The sequence below is a fragment of the Bos taurus genome, chromosome 25 (assembly GCF_002263795.3).
Source record: "Bos taurus isolate L1 Dominette 01449 registration number 42190680 breed Hereford chromosome 25, ARS-UCD2.0, whole genome shotgun sequence".
NCBI lineage: Eukaryota > Metazoa > Chordata > Mammalia > Artiodactyla > Bovidae > Bos > Bos taurus.
Genome location: NC_037352.1, coordinates 19,434,480 through 19,447,722, shown reverse-complemented (window position 1 = coordinate 19,447,722; position 13,243 = coordinate 19,434,480). Strand labels below are relative to the sequence as shown.

At 40.5% G+C, this 13,243-nt stretch overlaps 1 protein-coding gene across 1 annotated transcript in view; it reads right to left on the bottom strand.

Moving 5' to 3' along the window:
* ABCA16 (ATP binding cassette subfamily A member 16) overlaps positions 1–13,243 on the bottom strand; it is a 214,316-nt gene that overhangs the window by 176,113 nt on the left and 24,960 nt on the right. The window contains exon 5 of the mRNA XM_059881562.1: positions 9,603–9,744. Coding sequence (XP_059737545.1) covers positions 9,603–9,744 — 142 coding nt within the window. The remainder of the gene's footprint in view (positions 1–9,602; positions 9,745–13,243) is intronic.

Sequence of the window (13,243 nt, the reverse complement as noted above, 5' to 3'; positions counted from 1 at the left end):
TAAGATCTTTTTTGAATAGTTCTTCTGTGTATTCTTGCCACCTCTTCTTAATATCTTCTGCTTTTGTTAGGCCTCTACCATTTCTGTTCTTTATTGTGTTCATTTTTGCATGAAATGTTCTCTTAGTATCTCTAATTTTCTTGAAGAGATCTCTAGTCTTTCCCATTCTATTGTTTTCCTCTATTTATCTGCATTGATCACTGAGGAAGGCTTTTTTATCTTTCCTTGCTTTCTTTGGAACTCTGTGTTCAAATGGGTGTATCTTTCCTTTTCTTCTTTGCCTTTAGCTTCTCTTGTTTTCTCAGCTATTTGTAAGGCCTCCTCAGACAACCATTTTGCCTTTTTGTACTTCTTTTTCTTGGGGATGGTCTTGATCACTGCCTCCTGTACTATATTATGAACCTCTGTCCTTAATTCTTCAGGCACTCTATCAGATCTAATCCCTTGAAATTATCTGTCACTTCCATTGTATAATCATAAGGAATTTGATTTAGATCAGAGCTGGATGGTCTAGTGGTTTTTCCTACTTTCTTCAATTTTGCAAAAGTCTGAATTTTGCAATAAGGAGTTCACGATCTGGGTCACAGTCAGCTCCTGGTCTTGTTTTTGCTGACTGCATAGAGCTTCTTCATCTTTGCTGCAAGGAATATAATCAATCTGAGTTCAGTATTGACCATCTGGTCATGTTCATGTGTAGAGTCATCTCTTGTGTTGTTGCAAGAGGGTGTTTGCTATGACTAGTGCGTTTTCTTGGTTTGCCCTGCTTCATTTTGTACTCCAAGGCTAAACTTGCCTGTTACTCCAGGTAACTCTTGCCTTCCATACTTTTGCATTCCAGTCCCCTAAGATGAAAAGGAATCCTTTTTTGGTGTTAGTTTTAGAAGGTCATGTAGGTCTTCTTACAACCATTTAACTTCAGCTTCTTTAGTATAACTGGTTGGGGCATATACTTGAATTACTGTGATATTGAATGGTTTGCCTTGGAAACGAACAGAGATCATTCTATTGTTTTTGAGTGCACCCAAGCACTGCATTTTGGACTCTTTTGTTGACTATAAGGGCTACTTCATTTCTTCTTCTAAGGGATTCTTGCTCACAGTAGTAGATATAATGGCCATCTGAATTAAATTTGCCCCTTTTGTTCCATTTTAGTTTACTGATTCCTAAAATATTGATGTTCACTCCTGCCAGCTCCTGTTTGACCACTTTCAATTTACCCTGATTCATGGAATTAATATTTTCTATCGCAGGTTCCTATGCTATGCTATGCTAAGTCGCTTCAGTCGTGTCTGACTCTGTGTGACCCCATAGACGGCAGCCCACCTGGCTCCCCTGTCCCTGGGTTTCTCCAGGCAAGAATACTGGAGTGGGTTGCCATTTCCTTCTCCAATGTGTGAAAGTGAAGTTTCTCAGTGGTGTCCGACTCTTAGTGACCCCATGGACTGCAGCCTACCAGGCTCCTCCGTCCATGGGATTTTCCAGGCAAGAGTACTGGAGTGGGGTGCCACTGCCTTCTCCAATTGCAGGTTCCTATGCGATATTATTTACAGCATCAAACTTTACTTTCACCACCAGACACATCCACAAGTGGGCGCTGTTTCTGCTTTGGCTCAGCCTCTTCATTTCTTTTGGAGCTATTTCTCTGCTCTTGTCCAGAAGCATATTAGGCACCTACCGACCTGGGGAGTTCATCTTTCAGTGTCCCATCTTTTTGCCTTTTCATACTGTTCATGAGGTTCTCAAGGCAAGCATGCTGAAGTGGTTTGCCATTCCCTTCTCCAGTGGACCATGTTTTGTCAGAATTCTGCACCATATTGGAACTCTACATGGCATGGCTTATAATTTCATCGAGTTAGACAAGGCTGTGATCCATGTGATCAGTTTGTTTAGTTTCCTGGGACTGTGGTTTTCAATTTGTGTGCCCTCTGATGTATGAGGATAAGAGGCTTGTGGAACCTTCCCTGATGGGAGGAACTGGCTGTGGGGAAAATTTGATCTTGCTCTGGTGGGCAAGGCCATGCTGAGGAAATCTTTAATCCAAGTTTCTGCTGATAGGTGGGTCTGTGTTCCCTCCCTTTAGTTTGGCTAGAGGCCAAACTGTGGTAGGGGTAATGGTGACCTCCTTCAAAAGGACTTACGGAGCATGCTGGGCTTCTCAGGAGTGTTGCAGTCAGTGCCCCTGACCCCGCAGCAAGCCACTGTTGACTCACGCCTCCGCCGGAGACTCAAGGACACTCACAGGCAAGTCTGGCTCAGTCTCTTGTGGGGCCACTGCTCCTTTCCCCTGGGTCTTGGTGGGCACAAGGTTTTGTCTGTGCCCTCCAAGTCTTTTTCCCCAGTCCTGTGGAAGTTCTGTAATCAAATACCATTGGCTTTCAAAATCAAATTCCCCGGGGGTTCTCAGTCCCTTTGCTGGATTTCCCAGGTTAGGAAATCCCTTGTGGGCCCTAGAACTTTTGCAACAGTGCAAGAACTTGTTTGGTATAATCGTTCTCCAGTTCATGGGTCATCTGCTCAATGGCTGTACAGTGGAGCTAATGGTGACCTCCTCCAAGAGGACTTATGCCTCACACCGTGCCACCCAGGTCTGATGCAGCCAAAGCCCCTGTCCCTGTGGTAGGTCACTGCTGACTCGTGCCTCTGCAGGAGACACTCAGACACCCAAAGGTAAGTCTGGCTCAGTCCCTTGTGGAGCTCACTGTTCCTTTCCTGGGTCCTGGTGCGCACGATTTTTTTTTTTTTTGGCATCCCCTCAGCATCTGGCGGGTCTGAGATTTGATTTTAAACATGATTGCACCCCTCCCACTGTCTTGTTGGGGTTTCTTCTTTGCCCCTGGATGCGGGCTATCTTTTTCTGCTAGGATTCAACATTCTCCTGTTGATGGTTGTTTAGCAACTAGTTGTGATTTTGGTCGGTACTCTTGCCTAGAAAATTCCATGGATGGAGGAGCCTGGTGGGCTACAGTCCATGGAGTCGCAAAGAGTCAGACACGACTGAGCAACTTCACTTGTGATTTTGGTATTCTTGCAGGAGAAGATGAGCACACATCCTTCTACTCCAATATCTTAGAAGTTAATCAATCTAAGGCAAGGATGAGACTTTAATCAGGGAGCCAGCTGACCAAGAAGATGGAAGGTTAATGTCTCAAAATAACCATATTATCTGGGTCTGGATGCCAGGTTCTTTTATAGATCAGAGATTGGGAAGAGGTGAGGAAGCAAAGTAAAAAGGCCATTAATCTTGCAAACATCTCCTAGAATGGCAAGCCTCAGGCAGGGGATGTGTTAATTTCTTCCTGCCATATACAGGTGGACAGAGTTCTGAACAAAGGCACTTTAGTTTAACAGTCAGGCAGGTGGGTAGGATTCTCTGAGGCAGAGCATTCTGTATGATTATAATAACAAAAGCAATGAAAAGCAAGTCAAAGAAACAGTTTCTGACATGAAACAAAGAAGTCAGAATTGGCTTCTTCTCCACAATATATTCACATCCCACTCAAAGCATCTCCCTTTGTTCTGAATTCATGCTGAGATTTCTCCCCAGAAACATCCTCAAGTCCAAGACACTTGGTATATATAGAGCTTCCACAGTCACTCCCTCAAGTATGGAAACTTTTGGAAATGGAGTTATGGTTCTCATTTCTGAAGCAGCACCCCAGGCTATGGGGCGCAAGCCTGGCCTGCCCTGCCTGTTCTGTGATGCCCTTGGTCTAAGAAGCTGCTTGCATATGCCTTCTGCTAGGTGTAGTTGCATACTGCATTTTATGTATCAGTTCAGTTCAGTTCATTTCAGTTGTGCAGTCGTGTCCGACTCTTTGTGACCCCTTGAATCACAGCACGCCAGGCCTCCCTGTCCATCACCAACTCCCGGAGTTCACTCAGACTCATGTCCATCGACACAGTGATGCCATCCAGCCATCTCATCCTCTGTCGTCCCCTTTTCCTCCTGCCCCCAATCCCTCCCAGCATCAGAGTCTTTTCCAATAAGTCAACTCTTCGCATGAGGTGGCCAAAGTACTGGAGTTTCAGCTTTAACACCATTCCTTCCAAAGAAATCCCAGGGCTGATCTCCTTCAGAATGGACTGGTTGGATCTCCTTGCAGTCCAAGGGACTCTCAAGAGTCTTCCCCAACACCACAGTTCAAAAGCATCAATTCTTCGGCACTCAGCCTTCTTCACAGTCCAACTCTCACATCCATACATGACCACTGGAAAAACCATAGCCTTGACCAGACGGACCTTTGTTGGCAAAGTAATGTCTCTGCTTTTCAATATGCTGTCTTGGTTGGTCATAACTTTTCTTCCAAGGAGTAAGCGTTTTTTAATTTCATGGCTGCTGCTGCTGCTGCTGCTAAGTTGCTTCAGTCGTGTCCGACTCTGTGCGACGCCATAGAGGGCAGCCTACCAGGCTCCCCCCTGTCCCTGGGATTCTCCAGGCAAGAACACTGGAGTGGGTTGCCATTTATTTCTCCAATGGATGAAAGTGAAAAGTGAAAGTGAAGTCGCTCAGTCATGTCCAACTCTTAGTGATCCCATGGACTGCAGCCCACCAGGCTCCTCCGTGCATGGGATTTTCCAGGGAAGAGTACTGGAGTAGGTTGCCATTTCCTTTCCCAGGGGATCTTCCCGACCCAGGGATTGAATCTGGGTCTCCTGAATTGCAGGCCGACTCTTTACTGTTGGAGCCACCAGGGGAACCCATAGCTCAAGGAACTACATTCAATTTCCTGGGATAAGTCATAATGGAAAATAATATTTAAAAAAAGAATGTATATATATGTGAAATATGTTGAGTTCACTTTGCTATATACCAGAAATTAGTACAACATTATAAATCAAATACACCTGAATTAAAAAAAGATATCAAAAATGATGGCTATAAAACGTGATGGCTATAATTCCTTATGTTGTACAATTAATATATCCTTGTTACTTATATATTTTGTACATTGTAGCTTGTATCTCTTAATCCCATATCCTATCTTAATTTTCTCTCTGCTCTGGTAACTACTAGTTTTCTTTTCTATGTCAGTTGGTCTTTTTATTTTGTCATGTATGTGAATTTTATTTTTTAGATTCCACACATAAGTGATATCACAAAGTATTTGTCTTTTTCTGCCTGATATTTCACTAAGCATAATATTTTTTAGGTTTATTCACATTGCAGCAAATGGCAGAATTCTGTTCTTTTTTATGACTGAGTAATATTCATTATATATCTTTTTAATATCATCCCATTATATATGCATATGGGCTTCCCTAGAAGCTCAACTGGTAAAGAATCCACCTGAAATGCAGGAGAACCCAGTTCAATATCTGGGTCAGGAAGATCCCCTGGAGAAGGGATAGGCTACCCACTCCAATATTCTTGGGCTTTCTTGATGGCTCAGATGGTAAAGAATCCACCTGTATTGCGAGAGACCTGGGTTTGATCCCTGGGTTGGGAAGATCTCTTGGAGGAGGGCATGGCAACCCAATCCAGTATTCTCCCCTGGAGAATCCCCAAGGATAGAGGAGCCTGGCAGGCTACAGTCTATAGGGTCGCAAAGAGTCGGACACAACTGAGTGGCTAAGCACAGCACACATATATGTATATATTGTATTTGAATCTTTGTGACCCCATGGACTGTAGCCCACCAGGATCCTCTGTCCATGGAATTCTCCAGGCAAGAATACTGGAGTGGGCATCCATTTCCTTCTCCAGGGGATCTTCCTGACCCAAGGATCGAACCTAGGTCTCCTGCACTGCACATGGATTCTTTACCACCTGAACCACCAGGGAATCCATATATATATATATATGGAAGCTATATATATCTCTCTCACATATTTCTTATTCATTTGTCTTTTGATGAACACTTGGGTTGCTTCCATATCTTGGCTATTGTAAATATTGCTGCTATGGACATTGGGTGCATGTATCTTTTCTAGTCAGGGTTTTCATTTTCTTTGAGATGTATATTGAGGAGTGGAACTACTGGATCATATAGTAGTTCTAATTGTAGTTTTTTAAGTATCCATACTGTTTTCTATTCCCACCCACAGTGTACATGGAGAAGGCAATGGCACCCCACTCCAGTACTCTTGCCTGGAAAATCCCATGGATGGAGGAGCCTGGTAGGCTGTAGTCTATGGGGTCACGGAGAGTCAGACACGACTGAGAGACTTCACTTTCACTTTTCACTTTCATGCATTGGAGAAGGAAATGGCAACCCACTCCAGTGTTCTTGCCTGGAGAATCCCAGGGATGGGGGAGCCTGGTGGGCTGCCATCTATGGGGTCACACAGAGTCGGACACAACTGAAGCGACTTAGCAGCAGCAGCAGCAGTAGCAGCACAGTGTACAAGAGATTCTCTTTTCTCCATATTCTGGTCAACATTCGTTATTTGTAGACTTTTGATGACAGCCATTCTGATATAAATGAAGTATTATCTCATCTGATTTACATTTTTCTAATAATTAGTGTTACTGAGCACCTTTCCATGCGTCTGTTGGCCATCCATACATCTTCTTTGGAAAAAATGTGTATTCAGGTCTTCTGCCCATTTTTTGATTGGGTTGTTAGTTTTTTTGATATTGAGTTGTATAAGCTGTTTGTGTATTTTGGATATTAACCCCTTGTCTGCCATACCATTTGCAAATATTTTTTCTCATTCCATATGAGAAATGGAATTTTGTTGATGTTTGTTGTGCAAAAGCTTTTAAGCTTAATTCTTAATTTTTACTTTTGTCTTAGGAGACAGATAGAAAAGACTTTGCTACAATTTCCATCAAAGAATGTCCTGCCTATGTTCTCTTCTAGGAGTTCCACAGTATCAAGTTTTATATTTAGTCCTTAATCTTTTTCAAGTTTATTTTAGTACATGGCATTATGAGGGAGTGTTCTAATCTCATTGTTTTACATGTAGCTGCCCATTTTTTTTTTTCAGCTTAACTTATTGAAAAGACTTTTTTCTTCATTGTATATTCTTACCTATATAAACTGACTACAGGTCTGTGGATTTATTTCTGGGGTCTCTACTCTGTTCCACTGGCCTATGTATCTGTTTTGTGCTGCATCATTCTGTTTTGATTACTGGAAATTTCTAGTGTAGTCTGAAGTCAGGGAATATGAGAGCTTCAGCTTTGTTCTTTTTTATCAAGCTTGCTTCAGCAATTTGGAGTCTTCTGGTTCCATATATATTTTAGGATTGTTTGCTCTAGTTCTGTGAAAAACGCCATGGGTATTTTGAATGAGATTGTATTAAATCTGTAGATTGCTTTCAGTATGGCCATCTTAGCAATATTAACTCGCTAATTCAGCAGCATGGACCATCTTTCCCTTTCTTTGAGTCATCTTTAATTTCCTTCATCAATGTTCTATAGTTTTGTTTTTTTTTTAAATAGAAACTCTTTTTTATGAAGGAATTGCTGTTTTTAGGCTTCAAGAGATTCTTTTGTGGTTATAAAATTGAAATATCAAGTATTGAGGTTTCTCATTCCTTCTTTAATATATTTAGTACCTATCCAAGGAAGGTGCCCCCGAGGAGGGCATGGCAACCCACTCCAGTATTCTTGCCTGGAGAATCCCGTGGACAGAGGAGCCTGATAGTTTGCAGTCCATATGGTCTCAAAGAGTCAGATATAACTGAAGTGAATTAGCATGAGGCAGTAGCTGTCTTAATATTCTACTCACCTACTTGTCAATCCTTCTTAATCTCTGTATCCTTGTCTTCTTTTATTTACTCTTCCTTAATTTAAATGTTACCAAACATGCTTCATCCACCCTTCTTCTCATAACATTTTCCCACTAATAGTATGGTATTAAGGAAACCCAAGGGCATACTGCCTGGTGTCAATAATATAACACTCAAAATCAACAAGTGAAATAAAACAAAATTCAGATGTCCAATACAAAATAAGTGCCATTCTCTGAAACACTGCAATCAATTATATAAATTGTGAAATATAGGTCACAGTCTTATTTATTCATCAATAGAAACAAAAGTTTGAGTTCAGATTTAAGCAAATACCAAAGATGAACATGAGTGTCATTACTTGGAGAGTGTCATTACTTGAAGAGATGCATCCACTACCATATCATTTCTCCTATTTATACTAAATATTGCTATGATTTTGTCTCTTATAACTTCCAGGAAGAGATTTCATATTCCTTCACTTTACACATTAGGTATTTAATGATCTATTTGCCTCTTAGCTTCACCTTGAATAGCCTCCTGTATAAGTCTCTATTCTAGCTATAAAAAAGAAAACAAACAAAATGCCATGTAGTCCCCTGAATGTGGCATCCTATCTTGATGTGTTTATGATCTTACTTGCGCTATGTGGAATAGTACTCATTTATCTCCGTCTAGCTAATTCATACAGTTACTTGTAGACTCAGCTTAAATTCTTTCTTAACAGACTATATAAAGATTATTTTTAATGACCGTCTAATATGTTCATCTATTCTCTTACTGGTTATGATGTTTCCAATTTTTGTTGCTTATGCTAAAATGTGCATAGGTTTTTTTCCTTCTGCTGAATATCTGCTAAATATTAAAAGCTCAAGGGTTTCCTTGGTAGCTCAGCTGGTAAAGAATCCGCCTGCAATGCAGAAGACCCTGGTTCGATTCCTGGGTCAGGAATATCTGCTGGAGAAGGCACTGGCTACCCACTCCAGTATTCTTGGGCTTCCCTGGTAGTTCAGCTGGTACAGAATCTGCCTGCAGTGTGGAAGACCTGGGTTTGATTCCTGGGTTGGGAAGATCCCCTGGAGAAGGGAACAGCTACCACTTCAGAATTCTGGCCTGGAGAATTCCACGGCTGTATAGTCCATGGGGTCACAAAGAGTCGGACACGATTGAGCGACTTTCACTTTCACTTTGCATAAAAATCTCAAGTATAGTTGGTAAACTCATATTACACATTAAGGGCTTTTCAAGAAAATATGCAATATGAAAATTTGAATTAAAAATTGTCATCACAATTTTTTAAGTTTTAGATCAAATCAATAGAATTATACATAGACATGAATATTCAAACAATACCAACAAAGTAAAATATATGTATTTGAAAAGTGGAACACTGAACTAAATAAAGATAAGCGTATTGGTATAAGAATTGAAAGAGTTTCCCTGGTGGCTCAGTGATATAGAATCCACCTGCCAAAGGAGACATGGGTTCAATTCCTGGGTTGGGAAGTTCCTCTGGAGAAGGAAATGGCAACCTACTCCAGTATTCTTGCTTGGAAAATCCCATGGACAGAGGAGCCTTGCAGGCTACTGTCCATAGGGTCACAAAAGATTCTGACATGAATTAGCGATTAAATAACAACAAAGCATTATATATATATATTATATATTCTTTCTCTCTCTCTCTCTATATATATATGTTAGTTTACCAAATGTATAAGATTTAGTAGTTTTTATATAATATACATTTAATTTAAAAATTGCAAGTTAAGAATAAAGTGATTTATTTCATATATCTGTGTAAATACATATATGTATACATACATGTATACACATACACACACATATATACACAATATAAATAACATATATATTATTATGCAAGTGTAATAAAAATTAAGTATGCATATACATAAGGATCTGCTCACCAGGACCTCCTCCATCCTGATGACCTGGATTCCTGGGTCCTACAGAGGGCTGATTAGGGAAAAGTAAGGTTGTTTTCCAGCCCGTCTCATCTGGCCATATGATAGTCCTCTGTATAGCAGCAAAACGCAGATGGTATTTTACCTAGAAGTAGCAGCAGAAAACAAACTATGTTTAAAACCAAACTAAACTGAAAAGCAAATATTAGAAAATAAAGCAAAGTTAAATCCACATAGGAAACCATGTAATTTGAAATTGAGACTCATCTGATATGAAAGTGATTCTGAATGCCTGCAAGTGACAGTGACTCCAAGCACAACAAATATAATCCAATCATATTTATATTTTAAGTCCCAATGCAGACAGTTCACAAAAAGAAGATATACACATGGTCCACAAACATATAAAAACCTTCTCAATGTCATAGAATGGAATAAATACAAATTAAAACTACATTGATATCTTTCTTACCTGTCACACTGGAAAAGTCAAAACATACCGTGTTAACATACTGCGTTGGCAAGGCAGTCAACAGGCACTTTAATACACTGCTTGTAGTATGGGAAATGGCACAATAATAATGCAGAATCTGACAATGTTCCACAAAACTATATATGCATGCATTGTTTAATTCAGCAATCGTACTTTCAATAATAGACTTGGAATATAAACCTCAAACAGTATGGGAAAAAACCACATGCACACGGTTGTTTGCTGTAACATTATTTGTCGTGGAAATACAGCATATTGGAATCAACCTAACCGCTCATACATAACAGACTGCATAAATTACACAATACAGAATTCTGTATCTGCTTGAGGTATAGTCAGGAAATAGAAACTAGATAACCTAATGGATAGGTTATACTATCCATACTAGATAACCTAATGGATAGGAGAGCGTTAAGGTATCAGATAGAGACAGCAGGAAGCAGTCATTGGCCCTAGGACTAAGGAAACAAAAACAAGGGTTTGCAATTAGTAAAATTTGTAAACTTAAATGAGAGGTCATGTGGGGATGAAAAATCAAGCCTCTGAGCAGGGGCATAAGTCAGCTAGTACTAGGTTACAGAGCTTGAAAGAGGGGACTTTGGATGGGGACCTTGACTTCTGAAAAGGAGCTCCAGTTGCCTAGTGCTGGATATCTTTGAGAGGGTGTGGTAAAGCTGATGTTGAAAAGCGTCGAGCAATCTTCAAACTGCATTTGTCTGCCGCTATGAGAAAGAAAATGCTACTGACAAAAAAAAAGAGATATTGCTGGGGTGTCATTCATAGCAACTACAGGTAGCCAGAAAGCCAACAGAAAGTTAAAGTTACTTCTTTCTCTCCAACTCTTGCTTCTAGTCTGCCTCTAGTGCCTTTTATTAGCTGAGTCTGATAGCTGGCTGAAAAAGTGGAAATGTAGCTGTAGCATCAAAAAGCAAAGTAGAAATGGATTTATGGTTCAAAAAGAAAAAAATTACTGACAAGTATGCTACCATTTTCATAAAAAAGGCAAAATTAGGTGTGCATATATAATTTATATTATACATCATGTAAGCTTAAATATATATATCTATATAAACTTGTATATATGTAATATCTATATACTTTATCTATCAATATACTTAAGTTTTGGATGCACTGCAAAGAAAGTTAGACTTCAGCACAGTTTCACCAAAAGTTCACCATTTACTAGATTTTAATAGTTGCCTATAGTTTTCATTTGAGGTAAAATTTACACACAGTAAAATGTACAAATCTTAACTGTACATGGAAAAGACTCTTATGTTGGGAGGGATTGGGGGCAAGAGGAGAAGGGGACGACAGAGGATGAGATGGCTGGATGGCATCACTGACTCGATGGACGTGAGTCTGAGTGAACTCCGGGAGTTGGTGATGGACAGGGAGGCCTGGTGTGCTGCGATTCATGGGGTTGCAAAGAGTCGGACACAACTGAGTGACTGATCTGATCTGATATAAGTTTTAAAAATGCATAGCTATTCTAACTCAACTACTATCAAGATAAACATTACCCTCATTCCAGAAAGTTTTTATAATGCCCTTTCCCCGTTGATCCTGACCACAGTCAGAGATATAATTTTCCTAATTTCACCACAGATTAATTCTGGCCATTATAAAATTTCATATAAATAGAATTAAATATAGAATTGTACTCTTTCATAGAAGGCTTCTTTTACTCTGTATGTTTTGAAATTCATTAATGTAATTGCTATTTTCAGTAGTTAATTCCTTTTTATCACTGAGCAGTATTCCATAGGGGGCTTCCCTGATGCTCAGTGGTAAAGAATACACATGCCAATTCAGGGGCTGCAGGAGATTTGGGTTCCATCACAGGGTTGAATTCACTCCAGTATTCTGCCTGGAGAATCCCATGGGTAGAGGAGCCTGGCAGGCTACAGTCTACCAGGTCACAAGTGGTCAGACATGACTGAGCATGCAGGAATAGAGTAATATTCCATAGTATGACTGTAACAGAGCTCATTAATTTTATTATAAATGGGTGCTGAATTTTCTCAAAACTTTTTCTGCATTAGTTGAGATTAAAAAGCTGAAAAATTGGCTTAAAACTCAACATTCAAAAAACTAAGATCATGGCATCTGGTCCCATCATTCATGATAAATAGGGAAAAAAAAAATGGAAATGGTGACAGACTTTATTTTCTTGGGCTCCAAAATCACTGCAGATGGTAACTGCAGCCATGAAATTAAAAGACACTTGCTCCTTGGACTTACAGCTGTGACAAACCTATCAGTTCAGTTCAGTCACTCAGTCGTGTCCGACTCTTTGCGACCCCATGAATCGCAGCACGCCAGGCCTCCCTGTCCTCACAAACTCCCAGAGTGCACTCAGACCCACGTCCATCGAGTCAGTGATGCCATCCAGCCATCTCATCCTCTGTCGTCCCCTTCTCCTCCTGCCCTCAATCCCTCCCAGCATCAGAGTCTTTTCCAGTAAGTCAACTCTTCGCATGAGGTGGCCAAAGTACTGGAGTTTCAGCTTTAGCATCATTCCTTCCAAAGAAATCCCAGGGCTGATCTCCTGTAGAATGGACTGGTTGGATCTCCTTGCAGTCCAAGGGACTCTCAAGAGTCTTCTCCAACACCACAGCTCAAAAGCATCAATTCTTCAGTGCTCAGTCTTCTTCACAGTCCAACTCTCACATCCATACATGACCACAGGAAAAACCATAGCCTTGACTAGATGGACCTTTGTTGGCAAAGTAATGTCTCTGCTTTTGAATATGCTGTCTAGGTTGGTCATAACTTTCCTTCCAAGGAGTAAGCGTCTTTTAATTTCATGGCTGCAGTCACCATCTGTAGTGATTCTGGAGCCCCCCAAAATAAAGTCTGACACTGTTTCCACTGTTTCCCCATCTATTTCCCATGAAGTAATGGGACCAGATGCCATGATCTTCATTTTCTGAATGTTGAGCTTTAAGCCAACTTTTTCACTCTCCACTTTCACTTTCATCAAGAGGCTTTTGAGTTCCTCTTCACTCTCTGCCATAAGGGTGGTGTCATCTGCATATCTGAGGTTATTGATATTTCTCCCGGCAATCTTGATTCCAGCTTGTGTTTCTTCCAGTCCAGCGTTTCTCATGATGTACTCTGCATATAAGTTAAATAAGCAGGGTGACAA